At 40.4% G+C, this 26,634-nt stretch overlaps 1 protein-coding gene across 1 annotated transcript in view; it reads left to right on the top strand.

Annotated features, from left to right (window-relative positions):
- PLB1 (phospholipase B1) overlaps positions 1–26,634 on the top strand; it is a 185,362-nt gene that overhangs the window by 71,015 nt on the left and 87,713 nt on the right. The window contains exons 30-36 of the mRNA XM_053712807.1: positions 10,098–10,163; positions 11,306–11,406; positions 18,646–18,727; positions 21,970–22,074; positions 24,630–24,725; positions 25,375–25,446; positions 25,604–25,669. Coding sequence (XP_053568782.1) covers positions 10,098–10,163; positions 11,306–11,406; positions 18,646–18,727; positions 21,970–22,074; positions 24,630–24,725; positions 25,375–25,446; positions 25,604–25,669 — 588 coding nt within the window. The remainder of the gene's footprint in view (positions 1–10,097; positions 10,164–11,305; positions 11,407–18,645; positions 18,728–21,969; positions 22,075–24,629; positions 24,726–25,374; positions 25,447–25,603; positions 25,670–26,634) is intronic.

The following is a 26,634-nucleotide window of genomic DNA, read 5'->3' as shown; positions in this document are numbered from 1 at the left end:
TAACCCTTTGTTACCATAACCGTCAGCATTCCATTGCATGTGAGATTCAGTAACAGGCCAACATTCTAATTATTGGTTATTTGAACTTTTTAATTTTACATTGCTTTTGTTTGCATTCAGATGCCGAAGTTCCCATTTGCGGCATTAAACTCATGGTAGCACTAGATTAGAAGTAGAGCACAATTAATGATAATGGAAGGTGCATTATTTTGTGCTTGACCTTCTATAATCAATAACAATTGATCAGGTATTACAAATTGTTAGTTAAAATGTTTAACCTAAGCATTTTTAACACCACAATACATATATAAAGTGCCCTATACTTTCAGTGGCAAGGACAAAAGCCTAGTAGCTGCATTACAAGTCGTCAGCTAAGTTTTATGCTTGGGTGATAGGAAATACAGCTTTCTCATTTAACCCTTGGGTATTAAAGGGATATTATAGAGTAGATTTTTCTTTGCATAAATGTTTTGTAGATGATCCATTTATACAGCCCATCTGGGGGTGTTTTTGTAAACATTTATAGTTTTGTTTATTTTTAAATAACATTGTGCTGATTTTCAGACTCCTAACCAAACCCAAACGTTTTAGATGTATACTGATGTCTACAGATTTCAGATTGCTTCTGTTTGTATAATGTTTTTTTTTTTATATGCGGGGGGAAGATTCTGCTCTCAGTTTGTGTGTGTGTGTATTTGTATGTATGTATTTGTTTTTGTTTGTTTGTTTGAATATATGTATGTGTGTATGTGTTTGTTTGTTTTTATGTATGTGTGTATTTGTGTGTATGTGTTTGTTTGTTTTTATGTGTGTGTGTATTTGTGTGTATGTGTTTGTTTGTTTTTATGTGTGTGTGTATTTGTATGTATGTGTTTGTTTGTTTTTATGTGTGTGTGTATTTGTGTGTATGTGTTTGTTTGTTTTTATGTGTGTGTGTATTTGTATGTATGTGTTTGTTTGTTTTTATGTGTGTGTGTATTTGTGTGTATGTGTTTGTTTGTTTTTATGTGTGTGTGTATTTGTATGTATGTGTTTGTTTGTTTTTATGTGTGTGTGTATTTGTGTTTGTTTGTTTGTATGTGTGTGTGTATTTGTATGTATGTGTTTGTTTGTTTTTATGTGTGTGTGTATTTGTGTGTATGTGTTTGTTTGTTTTTATGTGTGTGTGTATTTGTATGTATGTGTTTGTTTGTTTTTATGTGTGTGTGTATTTGTATGTATGTGTTTGTTTGTTTTTATGTGTGTGTGTATTTGTATGTATGTGTTTGTTTGAATATATGTATGTGTGTATGTGTTTGTTTGTTTTTATGTGTGTGTGTATTTGTATGTATGTGTTTGTTTGAATATATGTATGTATGTATGTGTTTGTTTGTTTTTATGTGTGTGTGTATTTGTATGTATGTGTTTGTTTTTATGTGTGTGTGTATTTGTATGTATGTGTTTGTTTTTATGTGTGTGTGTATTTGTATGTATGTGTTTGTTTGTTTTTATGTGTGTGTGTATTTGTATGTATGTGTTTGTGTGTTTTTATGTGTGTGTGTATTTGTATGTATGTGTTTGTTTGAATATATGTATGTGTGTATGTGTTTGTTTGTTTTTATGTGTGTGTGTGTGTGTATTTGTATGTATGTGTTTGTTTGAATATATGTATGTATGTATGTTTGTTTGTTTTTATGTGTGTGTGTATTTGTATGTATGTGTTTGTTTGTTTTTATGTGTGTGTGTATTTGTATGTATGTGTTTGTTTGAATATATGTATGTGTGTATGTGTTTGTGTGTTTTTATGTGTGTGTGCATGCACTGTATGTGGTAAAGGGACACTGAACCCAAATTTTTTTCTTTCATGATTCAGATAGAGCATGACATTTTAAGCAACTTTCTAATTTACTCCTATTATCAAATTTTCTTCATTCTCTTGGTATCTTTATTTGAAATGCAAAAATATAAGTTTAGATGCCGGCCCTGGGTTGTTCTTGCTGATTGGTGGATAAATTCATCCACCGATAAAAAAGTGCTGTCCAGAGTCCTAAACAAAACAAAAAAGCCTAGCTGCCTTCTTTTTCAAATAAAGATGGCAACAGAACGAAGATAAATTGATAACTAGGAGTAAATTAGAAAGTTGCTTAAAATTGCATGTTCTATCTGAATTTACGAAAGAAAAAAAATTGGGTTCAGTGTCCCTTTAAGCCTTATATGTAAAATTATTATTGAAAGTGTATAGCAAAATATAAATAAATAAAATGCACGCTCCTTTGCAAGTCCTGGGACTAGTATCCTAATTGGCTGCTTAAAGTCCCTTTACAATGGGTTGTGAATATTTAGGACATTTTTAGGTAAATATCTTCCTTTTTTACATGGAGATGTTCAGATGATATTTTCTAGTCAGCTTTTTACAGCTATGCTGCATCACTTTCAAGTGCTTCAACATTTGGGTATCATGTCTCTAAATAGTAGCCATTGAGTTGTAATTTGAACACAAAAATGCAAGTGGTATGGATTGTGCACAAGTTTTATTACTGTTAAATGCTGATTGTATTTTTACACTCTGACCTATGGTAATCTAGGGAGAATAATGCAAATATTACATGTTCTAACAAATCAGAGTGTTAGATGGTCTCTGATCGCCGGGGTACCACTTCATAACCTTGGTTACCTTAGTAACGAGATAAGGATGTTACCCCCCCCCCCCCAAAGAACAGATGTCATATAACAAAATACAGAAAAAAAACCAACAGTTCAATATCAGTACAACATTTCATTATTAGTTGATCATGGCTTCTTAGATACAAGATGGCAGCGCTATGGTTATATATTCGTACATTGCCTCCTTTTATTCTAACAGACTAACATACCTTACAAATTATACATTATTTAAAACAGGTAACAGCTATATACAAGGCACAGAAAATGAGTAAATCTATTAATTACAATGTAAGCCTAATACTACGGTATAACATGAATCTGTGTGAGAAATTCATACACTTACTGCTATAATAGCCAATAGGGCACAATTTGTCACTCCATATTAGTACGGTCTCTCCAATACTTTCCTTGTACCTCCCAGAATCCCCAAACTACTGATCTATCTGCACAAAGACCCAGCCAAACCCCCATCTACCCCCAAACAACACTGCATCTTTATTTCTCAACCTGCAGAGCTAGCACCCCCCAATATTACCGACAGTTCCCTGCTCTGTACACTCTTCACTGGGAATCATAACATGGGAACAGCATAAGCATCTATGGGTGGCGACTTATCCCTTTAAAGGGACAGTATACACTCATTTTCATATAACTGCATGTAATAGACACTACTATAAAGAATATGATGCACAGATACTGATATAAAATTCCAGTATAAAACTGTTTAAAAACTTACTTAGAAGCTCTTAGTTTAGCTCTGTTGAAAAGGTAGCTGGAAAGCCCACTGCAAGTGGGAAATAAGACACTCCCCCCTCCCCCTTCTTTTGTATATGAAAAGACCCTTTACACAAACAGGAGCAAGCTGGAGAAGGTAGCTGACGGTATTCACATAAAACTTTGGAGCTTGGTTAGGAGTCTGAAAATCAGAGCAATGTTATTTAAAAATAAGCAAAACTATACATTTATTAAAAAAAAAAAAAAACTTTATGGGCTATATAAATAGATCATCTACAAAACATTTATGCAAAGAAAAAATGAGTGTATAATGGCCCTTTAAGAATAGTCTTTGTCCTCTTAGAGCTCCACCTCCCTCAGACACTCTGCTTCAATACCATAGTCCATTTGCAGTAGGGCTGCCTTGCACATAAGAAAGTGTCCATCTGCAGTTCCACCCCTATCTGGAAGATTACTTTTTTATGTACATAAACTACTGTGTGTACTAATACAAAAAAAGCATACTTTTCAACAGACAAAGCTATATGACTTCTTATAACCAATATGATTCATAAAAATAACACAATTACAAGAGAATACAAAACAAGCAACATAAGTAAATAAGTTAAAACAATACTCCCGTAATTTTGTTGGGGATGACTCTGTAGTACCATAACAGGTACATAACTCCAGCAATCAAGGCACAGTGAAGAGAAGGATAGTCTTTATGTTCTGAAGACACACATCATAAGAAACAGTCATAGGCGGCCCAGAGTCCAGTTCTGGGGTTTGTTACCAGCTAACAATGCAAAGAATTGATCCAAAAAATATTGTTCAGCAACTTTACTGCAGTATGGTGGTTTAGCAAACTTGACAATGTCTTTTTTTCTTCAGCTAGGCGCCAGGCATTTCTTTATTTAAAAGTTTTACTTGCATTCAATCTTCACTCTTTTGGAGAGTGCACTATGGAAATGTATCTGTACAGCTTAACCTAAGTATGGAAAACTAAAAAAAAAATCATTTAGTTAGTGTTTTTTCTGGATACAGCTCTATGATCTCATCCTGCCAATACAAATATTTTGTTAATAACTTGTCTGATCATTTTAAAGTAGATATTCTTACTTAAAATACACTCACTTAAATCCCATAAAGATACTCATCAAATACTCCCCTCTTTGTTCACATGAAACACACTGTATGTCACGCAAACACAATATGACAGCAAGCTAAAAGACCATCAGGTAAAATCATATATACCTCAATATCTATTCCATTCATACAGTACCCCTTCCACACATATTACCTAAAAAATAAAAACATGCTCTCAGAAAACACTTAAAATCAACTGCCCACTACACAAAACCAAACATCAACAGCCGATACTACTCATTAAAATGCAACACTGAAAAATATCACATATTTGCTAAACACTACAAATAATTAAATTCCTATAACAACCTTTAACTATGGTTTCGTAAATTTTCTCCTGCACAATACTATGAGATCATGCTAATAATGCAATCGCCTTAGAGGATCAATAAACTCTAGATGCACATTTACAAATAAAATCCCTAACCATCAATTGACAAATTAGTTGCATGGTTACCTTAGTAATGAGATATAGGGGGGTAGTTATCAAGCCGTCTACTTTTCTAGCTTCGCCGGCCCAATACGCCCGCCTAAGCTCGCCTACCTTCGCCGCCGCGGACCTGAAAAAATACGCCTAAGTTATCAAATAAAGCTGTCAAAAAGCCGCGTGGCGATGAGCAGTGGACTGTGAGAGTTATCACTCATCCGATCTCGCTGCCCTTCGGCTTTTTCCCAGCTTTATTGCTAGCCTGTCACTAAGCACTCACACTAAACTGCACTGTTCTACCCCCTATACCGGCGCCCCCGGAGCCCCCCGCAACTAAATAAAGTTACTAACCCCTAAACCGCCGCTCCTAGACCCCGCCGCAACTCTTATAAATGTATTAACCCCTAAACCGCCGCTCCTAGACCCTGCTGCAACTCTTATAAATGTATTAACCCCTAAACCGCCGCTCCCGGACACCGCTGCCACCTACAGTATACCTAGTAACCCCTATCCTGCCCCCCCTACACCGTCGCCCTCTATTATAAAATTATTAACCCCTATCCTGCTGATCCCGCACCTCTCCGCAACTAAATAAATAGTTTAACCCCTAAACTGCCGCTCCATGAACCCGCCGCAACCTATATTAAACCTATTAACCCCTATCCTGCCCCCCCTACACCGTCGCCACCTATAATAAATTTATTAACCCCTAATCTGCCCCCCCTACACCGTCGCCACCTATAATAAATTTATTAACCCCTATCCTGCCCCCCACTACGCCGCCGCCACTGTAATAAAATTATTAACCCCTAAACCTAAGTCTAACCCTAACGCCCCCCTAACTTAAATATTAATTAAATAAATCTAAATAAATTAACTCTTATTAACTAAATGAATCCTATTTAACACTAAATACTTACCTTTAAAATAAACCCTAATATAGCTACAATATAAATAATAATTATATTCTAGCTATCTTAGGATTTATATTTATTTTACAGGTAACTTTCAATTTATTTTAACCATGTACAATAACTATTAAATAGTTATTAACTATTTAATAGCTTACCTAGCTAAAATAAAGAGAAATGTACCTGTGAAATAAATCCTAACCTAAGTTACAATTACACCTAACACTACACTATACTTTAATAAATTATTCCTATTTAAAAATAAATACTTACCTGTAAAATAAACCCTAAGATAGCTACAATATAATTAATAATTATATTATAGCTATCTTAGGATTTATATTTATTTTACAGGTAACTTTGTATTTATTTTAGCTAGTTAGAATAGTTATTAAATAGTTATTAACTATTTAATAACTACCTAGCTAAAAGAAATACAAAATTACATGTAAAATAAATCCTAACTTAAGTTACAATTAAACCTAATACTACACTATCATTAAATTAATTAAATAAACTACCTACAAATAACTACAATTAAATACAATTACATAAACCAGTGTTTTTCAACCAGTGTGCCGTGGCACACTAGTGTGCCGTGAGAGATCCTCAGGTGTGCCACGGCACACTGACAACAGTGTGACATATTTTTTAAACTTTGCTTGTTTTTTACTCCCAGTGCAGGGGTAGTTTGTAGGAGGCATGGCATAACAGCACAATACATACAGTATGTGTGTGTTTGTGTGTATGTGTATATATATATATGCTGTATTAGGCTACAATGTTTGATTTTTTTTAAATTTTGGGATGGTGGTGTGCCACAGGATTTTTTAATGTAAAAAAGTGTGCCACGGCAAAAAAAAGGTTAAAAATCACTGACATAAACTAACTAAAGTACAAAAAATAAAAAAAGCTAAGTTACAAAAAATAAAAAAATAAGTTACAAACATGTTAAAAATATTACAACAATTTTAAGCTACTTACACCTAATCTAAGCCCCCTAATAAAATAACAAACCCCCCCAAAATAAAAAAATGCCCTACCCTATTCTAAATTAAATAAATTTCAAAGCTCTTTTACCTTACCAGCCCTTAAAAGGGCCATTTGTGGGGGCATGCCCCAAAGAAAACAGCTCTTTTGCCTGTAAAAGAAAAATACAACCCCCCCCAACATTAAAACCCACCACCCACATACCCCTAATCTAACCCAAACCCCCCTTACAAAAACCTAACACTAATCCCCTGAAGATCATCCTACCTTGAGTCGTCTTCACTCAGCCGAGCCACCGATGGAACTGAAGAGGACATCCGGAGCGGAAGAAGTTAATCCTCCAAGCGGCGCTGAAGAAATCTTCCATCCGATGAAGTCATCATCCAGGCGGCGCTGAAGAAAAGTCTTCGATCCGGCCGATGTCATCTTCAAAGAGGCGCTGAAGAGGTCTTCTATCCGGGCAAAGTCATCTTCCAAGCCGGGTCTTGAATCTTCCTTCCGCCGACGCGGAACCACCTTCTTCACCGACGGACTACGATGAATGACGGCTCCTTTAAGGGATGTCATCCAAGATGGCGTCCCCTCAATTCCGATTGGCTGATAGAATTCTATCAGCCAATCGGAATTAAGGTAGGAAAATCTGATTGGCTGATGGAATCAGCCAATCAGATTCAAGTTCAATCCGATTGGCTGATCCAATCAGCCAATCAGATTGAGCTTGCATTCTATTGGCTGATCGGAGCAGCCAATAGAATGCGAGCTCAATCTGATTGGCTGATTCCATCAGCCAATCAGATTTTTCCTACCTTAATTCCGATTGGCTGATAGAATCCTATCAGCCAATCGGAATTGAGGGGACGCCATCTTGGATGACGTCCCTTAAAGGAGCCGTCATTCGTCGTAGTCCGTCGGTGAAGAAGGTGGTTCCGCGTCGGCGGAAGGAAGATTCAAGACCCGGCTTGGAAGATGACTTCGCCCGGATAGAAGACCTCTTCAGCGCCTCTTTGAAGATGACATCGGCCGGATCGAAGACTTCTTCAGCGCCGCCTGGATGATGACTTCATCGGATGGAAGATTTCTTCAGCGCCGCTTGGAGGATTAACTTCTTCCGCTCCGGATGTCCTCTTCAGTTCCATCGGTGGCTCGGCTGAGTGAAGACGACTCAAGGTAGGATGATCTTCAGGGGATTAGTGTTAGGTTTTTGTAAGGGGGGTTTGGGTTAGATTAGGGGTATGTGGGTGGTGGGTTTTAATGTTGGGGGGGGTTGTATTTTTCTTTTACAGGCAAAAGAGCTGAACTTTTTGGGGCATGCCCCCACAAATGGCCCTTTTAAGGGCTGGTAAGGTAAAAGAGCTTTGAAATTTATTTATTTTAGAATAGGGTAGGGATTTTTTTTATTTTGGGGGGGTTTGTTATTTTATTAGGGGGCTTAGATTAGGTGTAAGTAGCTTAAAATTGTTGTAATATTTTTAACATGTTTGTAACTTTTTTTTTTTGTAACTTAGCTTTTTTTATTTTTTGTACTTTAGTTAGTTTATGTAATTGTATTTAATTGTAGTTATTTGTAGGTAGTTTATTTAGTTAATTTAATGATAGTGTAGTATTAGGTTTAATTGTAACTTAGGTTAGGATTTATTTTACAGGTAATTTTGTATTTCTTTTAGCTAGGTAGTTATTAAATAGTTAATAACTATTTAATAACTATTCTAACTAGCTAAAATAAATACAAAGTTACCTGTAAAATAAATATAAATCCTAAGATAGCTATAATATAATTATTAATTATATTGTAGCTATCTTAGGGTTTATTTTACAGGTAAGTATTTATTTTTAAATAGGAATAATTTATTAAAGTATAGTGTAGTGTTAGGTGTAATTGTAACTTAGGTTAGGATTTATTTCACAGGTACATTTCTCTTTATTTTAGCTAGGTAAGCTATTAAATAGTTAATAACTATTTAATAGTTATTGTACATGGTTAAAATAAATTGAAAGTTACCTGTAAAATAAATATAAATCCTAAGATAGCTACAATATAATTATTATTTATATTGTAGCTATCTTAGGGTTTATTTTAAAGGTAAGTATTTAGTTTTAAATAGGATTCATTTAGTTAATAAGAGTTAATTTATTTAGATTTATTTAATTAATATTTAAGTTAGGGGGGCGTTAGGGTTAGGGTTAGACTTAGGTTTAGGGGTTAATAATTTTATTACAGTGGCGGCGGCGTAGTGGGGGGCAGGATAGGGGTTAATAAATTTATTATAGGTGGCGACGGTGTAGGGGGGGCAGATTAGGGGTTAATAAATTTATTATAGGTGGCGACGGTGTAGGGGGGGCAGGATAGGGGTTAATACATTAAATATAGGTTGCGGCGGGTTCAGGGAGCGGCGGTTTAGGGGTTAATACATTTATTATAGTTGCGGTGGGCTCCGGGAGCGGCGGTTTAGGGGTTAATATGTATAGAGTAGCTTGCGGTGGGCTCCGGGAGCGGCCGTTTAGGGGGTCATAACTTTATTTAGTTGCGGCGGTGTAGGGGGGGTCAGATTAGCAGTGTTTAGACTTGGGGTACATGTTAGGGTGTTAGGTGTAGACAGCTCCCATAGGAATCAATGGGATGTCTGTCAGCAGCGAACTTGTACTTTCGCTATGGTCAGACTCCCATTGATTCCTATGGGATCCGCCGCCTCCAGGGGTGGCGGATTGAAAACCAGGTACGCTGGGCCGTAAAAGTGCCGAGCGTACCTGCTAGTTTTTTGATAACTAGCAAAAGTAGTGAGAATGTGCCGCACTTGTGTGCGGAACATCTGGAGTGACTTAAGAATCGATCTGTGTCGGACGGAGTCCGGCGGATCGATGCTTACGTCACAAAATTCTACTTTTGCCGGTCTCGAGCCTTTGATAACTAAGGCGTATCAGCCTCGCCACAAATACGCTGCGGAATTCCAGCGTATTTGAGGTTGACGGCTTGATAACTACCCCCCAAGGATGTTACTCCCCAAAGAACAGTTGAATATCAGTACAACAGTTCATTATTAGTTCATCGTGGCTTCTGAGATACAAAATGGCAGAACTATGGTTATATATTCTTACACAGAGCATGCCATTTTGTATTAGAATACCCCTTTTATTTGTATATGATTTTTATCCCGTTTAAGCTAATAGTAATGCCAAATCCATATTGTTCTGGTTTCTTTGCAAAGAAGCAGAAACCCAGATGATTTCCGTGGCGCTGTAGTGTAATTCCTTTTGTCTTTCTGTAGGTTTATCACTCCCCAGAAAGGTTTGTTGGACGTATTCGTGAAGCTTTGGACATATTCCATAATGAGGTAAACTCAGATTAAATGCAAATTATTAATGTGCCCATAAATGGGGGGACATTAAAGAAACATTAAAAAAAGTTTATTTTTTTTTGCTTTTAAAATACATAGGCCCAGATTACAAGTGGAATGCTAAAAAAAATCTGCTCAAGCACTAGTTAAAAAACGAGCGTGGCCTGATTAGCGAGCATATTACAAGTTGAAAGTAAAAAGTTAGCGTGAGAGTGAAAGACCTCAGGGCTTTGGATATTGCGACCACGTTAACTTCTATGGGGAACGCTACAAAAAAACAAACAGTTATCACTTGTGCACTAACCTCAGGACTTTGGATATATAGTGACCGCGCTAACTTCTATGAGGCACGCTACAAAAAAAACTGATCAGTTATCGCTTGCGGTCTAAGCCGAAATGGAAATGTTTGCATCCTATTACTGTATATGGGGTATATAGATTTATGTCATTTGGTTGCTTAGAATATTACAGGCCAAGCTCAGCAGCCACTGACACTGCAGACTGTAGCATTAGTCTCCTGGGAAAGTCATCTGATACATACATAGTGAGGAGAGAACTTGTACTCTATTTCCCTTTATTATAGTAGAAACCTACAAACACCAATGTACAGTTCCTGTATGCTACAATACTGAATATTTTAAGGGACAGGAAGCCCCAAAAATTTGGGGGTTTCCCCAAATTTGAAATGATTTGGATAGAACATACAATTTAAACAACTTTCCAAGTTACTTATATTATCAAGTTTGCTTCATTCTCTTGTTATCCTTTGCTGAAGGAGCAACATTGCACTACTGGCAGCTAGCTGAACACATCTAGTTAGCCAATCACAAGAGACAAATGTGGGCAGGCACCAATCAGCTGCTAGCTCCCACTAGTGTAGGATATGGGCATATTATTTTTCAACAAGGGATACCAAGAGAACAAAGCACATTTGAAAAGAGAAGGGAATTTAAAAGTGTCTTAAAGTTACATGCTCTATCTGAATCATGCAAGTTTAATTTTGACTTCGCTATCCCTTTAATTATTCTATATATTTTATTTACATCAACTTTTTTGATAACCAATTACTTTACTGACAAAAAAGGAAACATGATGTTCCTTCTTATGGATATTAAGATGTAATCTAACTTTCTGTGCAGGTGCCAAGGTTGTTTGTAAATTTGGTGACGATCCTTAACATCCTGCCACTCAAGGGGCTTTATGATGATACCCGGACTCACTGCCCAGAAACCATCATGAGGTGAGATTTTTCTTGCAACTACTCAGCTGAGGATTATGGGTAGTGGCACAGAATGAGATTTACTATATCTATTTAGCTTCAATCAGCTTTAAAAATGTATGGCATAGACCAGATATATACAAATCCCCAGTTCCTGTGTAGTTTTGGAGAAACCTTGACTCACACATTCGGCACTCTTCTTGTGAACCAATAACCAAACATGACAAAGTTTTGGGTACAAAAGGCCGCAGCCCGCATTTATTAAACAAACAAGTGTTTACAAATAACACAACCACCTAACCAATGTGGTTACAAAAAACTCTGGGGTGCTGTCCATCATCCACCACACGTGCCTTCCACTGGCTGTTGCCAGGCACGCCCCCTTTTCTTAAACTCTCCCCATCGTCCGATGAGGTACCATTACCACATAAAACTCGCCTGATAAGGCCAGCACCCACCCTTAGCTGCGACTTCCAAATTCTTCAAACAGGGAGGGAGGGAGGGAGCTTTTCCCGCTTCACAAGGGAACTGATGCTGGCTTCCGCCTCACAACCCTCAATACTTATACTCGCTCCTCCTCCTCTAAACTCTGCCTAGCAACCCACTGCTATTGGCCTGTAGTGTGGTCACATGCCCCTGCTCTCAATTCATTCCTTCCGGGGCTTCTTTGACTCACACATTCGGCACTCTTCTTGTGAACCAATAACCAAACATGACAAAGTTTTGGGTACAAAAGGCCGCAGCCCGCATTTATTAAACAAACAAGTGTTTACAAATAACACAACCACCTAACCAATGTGGTTACAAAAAACTCTGGGGTGCTGTCCATCATCCACCACACGTGCCTTCCACTGGCTGTTGCCAGGCACGCCCCCTTTTCTTAAACTCTCCCCATCGTCCGATGAGGTACCATTACCACATAAAACTCGCCTGATAAGGCCAGCACCCGCCACAGACCGACCTACCGTCGGACACCGCCCAACCGGGCTAAGGCCTTCTGTACCCCTTCTTTTAGGTTAAAATTAAATAAGTGCAACCCCACTTCATTGAGATGCACCCCATCCTTAATAAAAAAGCATCTGCCTGATTCCCCTTCGAATTCAACATGGCGAATGCCAAAACCCCCCCAACTGAGAAACAAAACCTGATAGAGTCCTGTTAACTTTTCTTCTGGATAAGTCCAGCCTCCTGACATCCCAAGCTGAGCGCTATTCCAACCTTGTCTCAATTTCTGACCACACAATTAACACCTTCGGGAACAAAACCTTCAACCTACGCATGCCACCCTTCAACTGGTCAATCAAATCTTTTTGAGCCATAAACCCTAAGTCATTTCCTCCAGCGTGTAACACCAAAATGTCAGGAGGCTTGTACAGCCTGGCAAACTTACTCACTGTACCCACTACCCCTTCCCATTTGAGACCTCTTACCCCAAACCACTTTACCCCAACCTGTTCCCGAGGAAGACCCAACTGGATTCCCTCTTCCTTTGTTGCTGCTGCCTTTCTCGCCCAGTAAATGAAAGAATGTCCAACTATCCAACACTGAACTGGACCTGTTAAGAAAAACAAAACTATACTATCATGTTAGGTCGAACATAACGTTTAAAACACCCCGACTTCCACCTTCCCACCTTTTTCACAACTTCCTCACTCAAACCCAATTCATGCGCCTCAGTTGCCGCGCCTATTCTAAACGAATGGCATCCAAAGTCTTTCGGGTCCACCCCAGCCACGGACAAAGCCCTTCTAAGCACCGCCCCAAACTGATATTTTGACAATGCTCCTCCATCCTCGTGCCTCAAAAGAGGGCCCTCACCTCTAGGCCTGATCCTAAGATAATCCACCAGTGAAACTACCGGGCAACAAACACCCCCTATAGCAAATAACTTGATTAAGCGGCCCATACCCTCCTGATCTGTCTTAGATTTTCTAAAACAAATGGACACTTCCTCCCTTGATATCACCACATCACTAAACCCGATACCGCCATTGTCCTTTCTATTGGCCCCAACCAATTCCAACACTCTAAAAGCCCCGAAAAAGGCTAAAACAAAAGCCACTCGGAACAAATAATACTCAAACTTTGAATTGCACACCTCCTCCAAAGCCCCAACTACCTTTAATAGTAAACCAAATACAAGTGGACGTCTTTTGTCCCCCCTAGCTCCACCTCTACAAACACCTCTCACCGCCAATTTTACCCAAAACTCCTTTGTTAAATCGACCCATCCCATCAGCTTAAACAGAAAGGCTAACGCCGCCACCTGACGATTCACCATGGATTTTGACATCTTCGCCTCTTTCCATTCCTGCACCCAATCAACCAAGTACCACACCCAATCCTCTTTTGACAGCCTGATCCCATCCCTGTGCAGTCTACAAAACCACCGTTTCCATACTGGCACGTAAGCTCTTAACGTACTCTGGGCTAAAGCCCCTCTCGCCAATTTCAATCCTTTAAGAAGTCCATCTGCCACAAAGCCCTTGGGCATTCTTCCCCATCCAACTTCGCCTCTGGGGCTGCTTCCCGAAACTTCTGCCACTGCAACCGGGAAAGAGAGTCAGCAATCACATTTTACTTCCCGGGTACATGCACCGCCCGAAAAAACACATTCCCCCTCAAGCATTCCAGGACAAACACTCGGAGAAGCCGAATCACCGGCCTCGACTTCGCTGTCAACTTATTGATCGCAAATACCACTCCCAGATTGTCAGAGTGGAAAGTCACCTTCCTATCCCTCAGCTCACCATTCCAAACCATCACAGCCACCACCAACGGAAACAATTCTAGAAACACCAAGTTCTTGGTTAAACCTTGTTCCCTCCATTCCTCAGGCCATGTATCCACACACCATCTGCCATCAAAATATGCCCCAAAGCCATGTGCTCCTGAAGCATCTGTGTATAGGTGCAACATCTCATCCGATACCGGCCCCTCCTGAATGAGCGACCGCCCATTGAACTCCTCCAGAAAAATCAACCACACTCTTAGATCCTCCTTCAACTCCTTTGAAATCCGGATCCTGTGGTGTGGTTCCTTCCCCCCAACCGTAGCCAATGCCAGGCGCCTTCCAAAAACCCTTCCAACTGGGATCACCCGACAGGCAAAATTAAGCTTGCCCAGTAGCGATTGCAGCTCTCGCAACGACACTTTCACCTTCCCAAGCATCCCAGTTATGACCTTTCTCAGATCTACCACCTTTTCCCAAGGTAACGAGCACTCCATCAAGACTGAGTCAATCTGGATCCCCAGAAAAATCAACTTAGTCACTGGCCCTTCCGTCTTTCCTGGTGCAATCGGAATCCCGAATTGCTCAGCCACTTCAACAAATGTTTTCAACAACATTTCACAAACTCCAGAACCAGCTTCCCCCACAAACAGGAAATCATCCAAATAATGGACCAACGATGACCTGCCCGCCTTTTTCTTCACCACCCATTCCACAAATGTACTAAATTTTTCGAAATACGCACAGGATATGGAGCATCCCATGGGTAAACACAGATCAACGAAAAATTCCCCTTGAAATTGGCAACCCAATAAATGATGACACACCGGATGTACTGGTAAAAGCCGAAAGGCTGCCTCAACATCCACCTTTGCCAACAATGCTCCAATCCCCGCTCTCCTGACCACACTCACCGCCTTATCAAATGATGCGTAATGTACTGCCGTCAAAGACGGGTCAATCCCATCGTTAACAGACGCGCCCTTAGGATAAGACAGGTGGTGAATCATTCTAAATTGTCCCTCCGTCTTCTTTGGGACCACCCCCAGTGGGGACACCCTCAAATTAGGGAATGGAGGGTCCTTGAAGGGGCCCGCCATTCTCCCCAGTGCCACCTCCTTTTCCAACCTCCTTTTCCAACTTAACTTGAACCACCTCTGGGAATTGCTCAGCCGATTTCAAATTCCCAGGAACTCCCGATCCCTTTGAACCCTCGAACGGGATACGAAACCCAGAACTGAAGCCCGTCAGTAACAGCTCTGCATCCCCCGCTCTACCCTTTGTCTTACCGTATTGTCTTAGCCACGGGGCCATCTCTCTTACCCTCACCGGGGTCCGAGCCCGTAGCAACACCCTCACCTCCTTTTCCATTCCCTTTTCCTTTTCGGAAACATTTTGCCCCAGAGTGCGCACCTCCGCATCCTGAGCACTCGTGCTTGTATTTGCACGCCCCTCCGAACCTACACACCCCTTCATTAAACTGGAAGCAGAGGCCTTTTTTAATTGCCAACGATGTGGCCCCCACGGTCGTTCCACTAGCCCCCGTTCCTCCACTCCGAAAGGACTGCCCCCTCAAAGGAGTCATTAACTCCAAACACACCCCCATCTCCCTGTCGTCCCACCGCATCTCTGGTCGTACCGCCAGCCTCTGGCGGAACTGTTCATCGTACCGCCACCAGGCAAGACCCCCATATGTCCTCTGAGCCCCTGATATTTCATCAAAATAGCAAAACATAGTCGAACTCTGCTCGGGGAATTTCTCCCCGATCACGCTGGCTAATATGCAAAAGGCCCTCGACCAGTTTGAAAAAGTTTTAGGTAATTTCCTCCACTTTTTCTTTCTCTCCTCCTCTTCCTTCTTGCCCTGTTCCCCCTTTGGATCCTCCTTTATCTCAATAAAGTGGTCCAACGGCAACAATGAAAAGATCTCTACAAACTCTCGTTTCCATATCTTTTCTTTAATCTCTTTACTCAGATGGATCCCAAGTGGTCCAACCGAGCACAAGCAAGGCCTACGCAAGGCTTGATCCGCCACAATTAACACTTCACCGCTTGTAACCGGCACCGACCCTCCTTTATCTCCCCCACTCCCCGAAGGGGTTTCAACCACCGGTACACTAACCTCCTTCACTGCCGGTACCCATGCTCCCGCTGCTGTCCCCACATCACCCCCAACCTTCCTTTTGTCTTCTAATTGAGCCACCAGCTCCTTCAGACCTTTCATCACCGTCTCATACACTCCCCCCGACTCTTCTTTTTCCTTCCCCCCCTGCAGGGAACCCGCCGTCTCACCTGGCGGCCTTGTCACAGGCTCCTGCACCACTATTGTATCCTCTCTTCTCCTTTCTGCCCTGTCACCTGCAGATCTTCTCCCCCTATCATCAATGTTATAAGACATAGAGTTTTCCCTCCTACGTGTATGTTCTCGATCTCTATCCCGCCTGCCCCATGTGGGGGACGTATGCCTTTCCCGCTCCCTGTAGTCTATCCTTGGCGTCCGAGATCTCTCCCTCCGCCGTGCCCCTCTGCTCCTGCACCTGTCCCTTCTGCTCTGTCCACCTGAACCTCCACCTGATCTCTGTGGAGAATGATTAACATGATGTCTCTGCCTCCTAGTGTCTTCCTTCTCTCTTCCCCTGCCCCTCTCTCGTTCTTCCCTAATTCCCCCAATTTGTCCCTCACTCTGAGTTACGTGTCCCCCCCCCCCCCCAGGCACCAGAGAATTGAGCAGCTGCATTAAAGTAGCCATCTCTCCTACCTGTGCCGAACTCTCCGGTTCCGTCTGCTGTCCCAATTGCAACTCTTCTCCAGCGAAGTCACTGTAAGATTCATTCATTCACAGGACGTCCTCCTCCAGCTCCTGTAATGAAGACTGCTCTGCAGGCAACCCCGGCCTTTCAACCGGGACGCTGTCCGACTCCTCCGGTTCTGAAACACAATCATTAACTTCCAAATTATTCCTTTTCTCAGTCCTTTTACCCCCACTCCTGTTCTCCCTGCCCCTCTCTGTCTCTGTACCCCTATTCTCCCCATCCCCCCTCCCCCCTGTAACCCTATCCCTTTCCCTTATATCCTGTACCAAAACCTCAACGGCCTCTCCAATCCCACGTGATATTCCCTCTGCACTATGCCTGCCAGCCCTGTTCGCCTCAGCTCCCCTTTCTCCACCAACCTCTTTTCCCTTTTTTCCTCTCCCCTTAGTTTGCCCCTTCGCAATACCTCCTCTTCCCCTGCCCAAACAACGTCCACTATTCTCCCCCAATACCCCACTGCCCCTCACTACGTTCCTATCCTCCTTTTCCCTCCCCTCCCCTCCCCTAATGTTCCCTCCAATTCTTCCGCTGCCACTCGCAGCACTTACAGTTTCCTTATCCCTCCCCTCACTGCTTCCTAAGCTTACACCTGTTCCTCCAACGACCATATCGCTTCTCTCATTCCCACTCATCCCCTCCCCCCTTCTCCTTCTATACACACTAGCCCCCTCAAATACCGAGCCATCTCCCCCCCTCTCACCCCCCTTTTTTCTTATACCGCTCCTGGCGACTGCCACCGCACCCTCCCTGCTCCCCGAACAAACCTCTTGTGCCACCATTACTCCCCGCTGCCTACGCTCGTCCCCAGCAACCTAGGCCTCAGTGTTCCCCTCCTACTCCCTGCTGACACTGGAGATGTGCGCAGCTCCTCCATAGCCCTTCTCTTGCCTCCCGACTTTCCGCTACCTCCACCTCTGGCCGTATCAGGCCTCCCTTGACCCAAAGCTCCCCTCCTGTCATCCGGACTAAGCCGCACCGGCGGCTTCGTCCGCCTCACCGGCCGACCGCACCGCTCCTGACCTGATGTTCCTGCTGGCTCGACTGCCGACGACCCTGCACCGGAACCACTGTCCTCTGAAAAGAGCCTCTGCTGGAGCCAGGTAACACCCTTTTCCGCTACCAAGGTCCTTACCTGTTCCAGCAAAAGGCTCACGCTCTCCATTCTGCCTGTCAGCTTTTCCCGCTTCACAAGGGAACTGATGCTGGCTTCCGCCTCACAACCCTCAATACTTATACTCGCTCCTCCTCCTCTAAACTCTGTCTAGCAACCCACTGCTATTGGCCTGTAGTGTGGTCACATGCCCCTGCTCTCAATTCATTCCTTCCGGGGCTTCTTATAGCTTAGAGAGCTAATTTATTTTCCTTTTTTTTATTCTTTCATTTTTCAAATTAATGAAATTGGTGATATGATTTTTTTTCTTCTGAATAAGGGAAAATAGAACATACTACTTCTTTTATTACTCACATAATCCAGTTTTAGAGTGATTTTTTTTCATCCTAAATATTTACAGCTAAATATTTCTGAAGTTATGAAACTATTGTGAATAATAATTTGGGATATCACATAAGGAACCGTGGGGATTGAATTAAGTAGTGTGACATCTACATTATTATTTTTTGTTAAAAATGAGTTCTATATTAATGATACTATTTTTAAATTGCAGCTAAAAGATAAAAAAAAAAACATTATATACCAAAACGTTTCTCTTTCTTTAGGGCGCTGTGTGGGTGCGTTGTTGAACATCCACTTAACTCTTCGCAAATTCAGACTCTTGAATTATTTAACAAGCAGTACCAGGTAAGATACCTGCAAACAAATCAAACAGCTTAGCTTTCAGATTTGCAGGAAACACTGGCAAAGACAATGACCAAAATACATTGTTTTAACAACAAACTGGTTTTGCAAAATGTTTCAGGTATACAGGGTACCTTGTGGATTTCATTAAAGGGAAAATGTTAATTTGGAAGCAACAAAGATTACTTAGGACAGTTCTTTAGATTGTTGAAAGTCAAGCAGAGACAAATACATTTAGTGGACACATTTTGTACTAAATAATCGTTTTCCAGCTATTCAAAAACCCCTGCTTAGAATAACGCAAATAGACAAGTAATACGGCTTTACACACCTTGTGCAGGTGTAATGCTTGTAATTGCTAATCAAAAAACATACGTGATTTGTGTAGCAGAGACGATTCTTTCACATCTTTCATGTGTAGTGCTGACTTTATTATTGATGCACAATACATATTCATACACTTGAATTGGCTGCTACAGTGAGACAATACGCATAAGGCTTAGCCCATATGGGCGCATAGCATTTTGAATCCAGTTGACAGAGGTTTATTTGCAATAATTTGTCTTGTAAAATGAGTCTCACTATATTGTGCTGGATAAGGGATTTGCTTGATTGGTGATTGTATCATTTAATTGTATAACTGAAGTGTTCTTGCATCTCTGCAAGCAAAAAGCCTTTTACTGATGAGTCGCTTGTTAGTCTGTGTTGTGGCGCTTTTGCAAGACAAACTGTCTAAGGGCTTAATGGTATAAAGTTCTCCGCTCAGGCGAGATGATCCAAAACAATCTGTCAGTGTTTCAAAATCCATGACAGGTTGATCTAAAGGTACATTTTACAATCTGTAATCTGTGTATCTCACTAATACATTTCTGTATGTGATGGCAAAATTCTATTTAAGGTGCGCAGTATTTTATGGGGGAAAAACCTGTTGAAATCATAAACAAGATTCAAAATTGTAAGAATTCCTTATACTTTATGGTCAACTAGATTGAGTTGATCTTAAAACGTACTGCTCTGATGAGGGACATTCTCTTTCAGTTCTGCAATTGTCAAGCAGCAACTTTTTTTCAGCAAGATATTAGTTTCACAAATTAGTTTTATTGATAGACTAATAAGGTCTCTCAGCTTTGAACTTGGCAGATCAAAAAGGTTTAATGAATCTGGGCCATCGACATAAACAAATATGAGCAATTTCTTCTATATCTAGTAGCTTTATTACTGATTTAAAGTGGTATGAAACCACAAACAAATATTTTGTGATTCAGACAGAGCAGGCAATTTTAAAACAGTTTCCAATTTACCTGTATTATCAAATTTGCTTTGTTCTTGTGATATTCTTTGTTGAAGAGATACCTATGTAGGTGTATGGAGCACTACGTGGCAGGAAATAGTGCTACCATCTAGTGCTCTTGCAAATGGATAACATTCTTGCAAAACTGCTGCTATATAGTGCTCTAGAAATGTGCACACTCCTGAGCTTACAACCCTGCTTTTCAACAAAAGATACCAAGAGAACCAAGAAAATTAGACAATAGAAGTAAATTAGAAAGTTATTTAAAATTTCATGCTCTGAGTCATGAAAGACACATTTTTATTACAATTTTCTTGAATTTGCTTATTTTGCATAAATACAGTGGTATTGAAAAGAATCGCCCCCCTTGAAAATGATCCCATTTTGTTGCTTTGCAGCCTGAAATAAAGACAGACACAGTTTTTGTTTATCCAGTTGTAATTACACAGTGCAACTTATAACATCCAAGTGAAAGATATAACACCAACATGTCAGTGGCAAGGCACTGTCAAAAGATCTCCTGAATAATGCTGTGGACAGGCACAAGTCAGGAGATAATATAAAAGGCTTTATCAATGCCAAGAAGCACAGTGAAGTCTATTATTAAGATGTAGAACACAGACCCTCTCTGGACGTCGCTCCAAACTGGATGAAAGAGCCAGGAGGAAACTGTTCAGAGAGGCTACCAAGAGGTCCACAGCAACTCTGAAGCAGTTGCAGGAATTTATGACAAAAAGTGGTCATTGTGTGCATGTGACAACAATATCACGAATTCTCCACAAATGTGGCTTGTATGGAGGGTTGCAAGAAAAAAGCCACTCCTCAAGAAAGGCCACATGCAGTCATGACTGAGCTTTGCCATAACACAACTAGGAGATCCTGAGGCCACATGGAAAAAGGAGTTATGGTCAGATGAGACTAAAATTGAATTATTGTCCTAAACACCAAAAGATATGTCTGGAGCAAATCCAATACAGCTCACCATCCAAATAACACCACCTACAGTAAAGCATGGAGGTGGTAATATCCTTTTATGGGGGTGTTTCTCTGAAGCAGGCACTGGAGCACTTGTCAGGATAGAAGGAATAATGGATAGGGCAAAATACCATTAAATTCTTGAGGAAAATCTGCTGTCCTTTGTCAGGAAGCTGTCAATGAGAAGAAGGTTCCAACATGATAATGACCCAAAGCACACAGCTAAAATGACCACTCAGTGGTTGAAGGAAAAAAAACGTTGAATGTCCTTGCATGGCCTAGTCAGAGCCCAGACTTAAACCCCATTGAATATCTGTGGCATGACTTGGAGATTGTAGTCCACAAACGGTCACCATCAAATGTAACAGAACTGGAGCAGTTCTGCAAAGAAGAGTGGGCAAATATTGCACAGCACATGAAGGAGCAGGCACTGTACTGCTTTTTGGACCTCCACAGCCTGATCCGCCATTGCTACGGCACTCCAGGTCCGTTTGGGTAGCAGATTCCACCTTTCAGAAATTCCCTTGCACCAACCTGTAGTCTGACCGTGTTCCGGATACCCCCCTCGCTTGCAAATATTGCACAGTCTAGATGTGCAAAGTTAGTAGAGACATATCCCAACAGGCTGTAATTAAAGCAAAAGGTGTTTCAACAAAATACTGTCAGGGTGTGATCCTTTTTCCAACTCAGTGATTCTGTTTTTGAATTGTCTTTATTTTTGCCTGAGATGTTGGTGTTATATCTTTCACTCGGATGTTATAAGTTGCCCTGAGTAATTACAACTGGATAAACAAAAACTGTGTCTGTCTTTAATTCAGGCTGCAAAGAAACAAAATGTGATTATTTTCAATACCCACTGTAAGAATAATTTAAATGTTATATCTATATAAAATGATCATTACTTACATGATATCATAAATTTCCTGTATACTATGACTTTTTTAAATGACTATATATCTTTCTTTATGTTTTCTGCTAGGAAAAAACTCACCAGTTAATAGGAAGCGGCAGATATGACACTAGAGAGGATTTTACTGTTGTCATCCAGCCATTTTTGGAGATTCTTGAGATACCAATAAATGAGGTAAATTAAACAGTTTGGTCACATGTGAAGAGCTATTTGAAAGGTGTCACAGACAAAGAGCAATATCAGGATCCTCTACTTATATAATATAGTACAATTTATATGAATTATTTATAGCATAGTGAGGACAATTTATCGATTTCTCTATCTGCTTGGTTGTCTGGAAACTGGAATGAGTGACGTAATCTGCATTCTCCTCAAACTCCGCAGTTTGTAGTAAGTACAATAATGAGCATGCTACCAGACGCTGAATGCGTGACTAAGACAGGCATCCTTGTAAATTGTCAGCACAGATATGACACCAAACAAAATATAGTTAAAGAGACATTGCAGTACAAAAATGTCATGCAGGGGATTAAACTCATAGATACAGTTCTGCATGGGGAGCCCTGAGCACTGCAGTTCCTGAGCGGAACACAGCCAGTGATTGGAAGGGTTGTGCGTTTGCCTCTGCTGACGGAACTTTATCTTTATGTTCTAACAAATTAGAGCATGCACTGCAATGTCCTGTGATAGTTATGTCTTACCCTTTGGGTCAAACGTAGTTAGCTATACAGCTATGAGTTGTGGTCCCCTCTGGAAGATAAGGGGTTAACCGTATGATTAGAAATGTTTGGTACCACTTTTATTGCTGATTTTTAGAACAATGTTGTTTCTGCCCCAATATTTAAGTAGTAAATCCACAAGACACTTCACCTGGATATGTAACTGCACAAGTATTTACTGGAAAACACTGAATTTTCTGCATGAGGAAATCTGAGCTAGACTGGCCAGGATCTGTACTCAAATTAAACAGTAAAAGAACAGTTCAATGTATTTCAGTATAAAAAAGTACTTGATCTAACTCCAAAAGTACTTGATCTAAACCCAAGTACTTGATCTAACCCCAAAAGTACTTGATCTAACTCGTTAGAAAATGTCATTTTGTGTTACTGACTCACTTATTTTGCAATGGTTAAACACATAGGTAAAGTATTGCAGCTCCCACGCAGAACACATCCGATTAGCCATTCATGTGTAGAAGTTATATGTTGCAGCAAATCCCTGGAGATGTCCTGCTTGGTATCTGCAAGTCAGTAATGGAACAAATCACATGAGCTAATGAATTAGAGCAAGTAATTTTTGCCATAAAATGCCACTTTAAAAATCAGTATATTGGTAGAACACTTTCACCCTTGTCTATCCCTGGCCCAGCAGAACCAACACATCAACTAATCATTTATTTCACTGTCAATAATGTGTCAGCTGTAACTTATAAAAAAGCAAAACAAAAATTAGAGAGAGAAAATAAATGTGGCTACTGGTTTTAGGGCTAAAAGAAAAACCAGTGAACTTACGGAGTACAGAACCCAACAGACCTGTTATTTGCTGTCAAAATGTATGTTTCAGCTTTAAAGGAAAATTAAACCCAATTTTTTTTTCATTTATGAATGTGAAAGAATATACAATATTAAACAGCTTTCCAATTTACTCATTTTATCTAATGTTCTTTGTTCTCTTTGTATCATTTGTTGAAAAGCATACCTAGGCGGGAGCTAGCTGATGATTGGAGACTGCACATATTTGCCTCTTGTGATTGGCTTACCGATGCATTTAGCTAGCTCCCAGTAGTGCATTGTTGCTTCTTCAAGAAACAATACCAAGAGAATGAAGCAAATTTGATAACAGAAGTATGCTCTATCTATCTGAATCATAAAAGAAAAAAAATTCCTCTAAGAACATTCAGTGCAGAGGTCAAGGATAGAGTAATCCTTATGCACTACAGTTAGTATTAAAGTTTGTCACTACCATGTATTATATTTAATCTTCACAGATAGCTTGTACACAAATACAGGACTATACAAACTAATCTGCAGCCTATGATTAGCTCTGCTTATGACCCAAATATATAAGATACAGTCAGTGCATGAAAAAGTAGTGCAATGTAATGTTGTATTGAACAGTAAGGCAGTACTATGCAAACTGTGTTCAAACACAAGGACTGTAAAATAATAAAAAAATGCCTGGGACACGCATAAGGCTCGTCTAGAGTACACTAGTTTAAATGGGTGGAGCCATCTGGGTGTGGCTTTAATAAAGGGGTGTGGTCAAGCGCCCCACCATTTTCAAAATTCAGTAGCCGCCACTGCATGTCATTTGGGTAGACTTCATAGCCTTTTTGGTTGTTTCCTACGGTCAAATTCTATGTTTGTGTAGTAGCACCAGCTAAAGCAGACATCAAAAGCCTGTTTAATGCCTGTCAAATATGATATTGGAACAATAAATACAAAAGTATGAAAATATGCAAATGGTGTAACAAATGCTGATACTAACATGGTGTTATTTGTAAGCATATGAGGCAAAGTGGGAGAGTGTAAGTCAGTTTTCGAATGTTAATGTTAGATGATGCTAGTAATTATGATACGCTGTAATTAATCTCATTAAAGGGGACCAGGGCATATGCCATGTATAGCTCTCAGTCTCAGACGCAAACAGAGAATTGCAGAAAGTAAAATAATGTGAAATCCTATTATGCATATGGGATATATTAAATGTAACACTATTTCTACCTTCAGGATGGGATCCCTGACAGATCCTTTATGGCTCCAGACTGCTTCCATTTTGGTGAAAAAGCTCATGCACAAGGTGCTCGCGGCCTATGGAAGAACATGGTAAGTGTTTGTAAGAGAGTAAACTAACAACTGTGTATACGTGAGCCCTGGCAGTGTGTAGTTATAAAGATATATGCAATATAGTCATATAGGAGCAAACATAATATAGAAACTCACCCTAAACATATGTTTATGTCTGTAATTATGTTAGCAAACATATCTTCTCCTGAACTGTATAAATACCCATACAGTTAGTGACAGATACCCTCCTGGCCTCTCTTTATTCTGCTTTTATAGTGGTGTGTTGGGAAGAATTTCTATTTTAAGGAAACCAAAGGAAACTGCCAATGCTTCTTATAGTTTTCCAAGTAAAATGATGAGACACTGAGGTTCCCTTAGAGAAAGTGGATCCTTCACCCAGAAAAGCCCCAACTACTAATTGTTTGGCTGCCAGAGTTGCACTGGCGCCTCCTTGGGCTACTAAACAGTTATCCTATAGCTAAAGAACATGATAAGTGTAGCTTTGCACGGTTCCCCAATACACGTAAACCTGATAAGCCTTCCCTTGTTTCAAGTTTTGTCCAGAAACTTTAGTTACATTTTAAAAAAAAAAATAGGTTTAGTTTTTAGAAAAAATAACAGTATTATGATTCATTTGTATTATTCTATTTAATAACTTTCTCTGTTCTTACCTCTTTGTTTCTTGTAGCTGGAACCTGTTGGCCAGAAAACGGATAATCAGAAACTTGATGAAAACATCTCTATACACTGCCCAGCACAGGTAACCTTCTGCGGAGCTGCAACAGTAGCATTGTTTACCCTTGGTTCTTGGGGAAAGAGCAATTACAGAGAAGAGCAGTAAAATAAAAAAAAATCTATATAATCTTTTGTGTTTAACAAAACTGAGCATTCTTCTCACTAGCTCTGTATCATTTCAGAGTGATCCGTTTGTGAAGACGGCGAAGAACAGTAACTACACCTACCCAACCATCACCCCAGATACAGTAAGTGTAATCTGCCAGTGCCCCCTGGAGTTGTCTGTCTTTCTCCTCATATCACATTTTCTCTGAAACAGTAACCTGTTAGCTGATTGCATTTAATCCTCAATGCTTCTTGCTACCAGCTTGTTTTTATGGGTTTCCCAGGTGTGATACAGTTATAATGGAACTCCCCATGGAACCTACTTGCATTATTATTTTGACCACCACAGCTCATGTGTACAACAAGCAACTGCCTCCTGTTATTATTTTATTTCTATGCTCAGGGTTTGGGTTTTTCTGCTCTCCACACGCACTAATTGACAATACCGCTAGTTTTATTTGAACTTGTTATAGTCTTTATTTTTAATATTTCATTGCCCTTTATTCTGCATGTGTGCTGCTCCTTCTTTTAGTGCTTTTACGCACTACTGACCAATGAGGGTAAAGCATAACATTTGTTACAGCAAAATGTCAAAGGTACAGGGGGTACAAATGGGGTCAAGACATTATCTTCAACTAACTATTTCTAACTTAGTTTTTATTTTAATCCCCGTTCTCCCTTTTTGCTCTGCATAAAGCACCAGATAAGTAAAAAGGCACTACCGTGCAAATACAGGGCAGATTTGGGGGTGCTACAGTAATGAACGAGGTGCAGTAGAAAATAATTACCCCCAACAGTACTACCCCTACCCTTGGTACATCACTTGGTGACAAATTTGGTTAGAGTCTCCTATGTTAAAGGGACAATAAAGTGAAAATTAAACATTTGTGATTCAGATAGAGGGGCCAATTTATCAAGTGCCGAATGTCCCCAGATGCCCCTGTTTCCGCGCAAGCCTTCAGTCTTAAGACCGCTGCTCCTTAACTGGTCCACTGCCTCTGAGGCTGCGGACAACAATCCACCAGATCCTATACGATTGGGTTGATTGACACCCCCTGCTAGCGGCGAATCTGCAGGGGGCGGCATTGCACAAGCAGTTCACCAGAAC

This window comes from Bombina bombina, chromosome 4 (assembly GCF_027579735.1).
Source record: "Bombina bombina isolate aBomBom1 chromosome 4, aBomBom1.pri, whole genome shotgun sequence".
NCBI classification, from domain to species: Eukaryota; Metazoa; Chordata; class Amphibia; order Anura; family Bombinatoridae; genus Bombina; species Bombina bombina.
The sequence above is the reverse complement of the archived record's forward strand: the minus strand, read 5'-3'. Positions and strand labels throughout refer to the sequence as shown.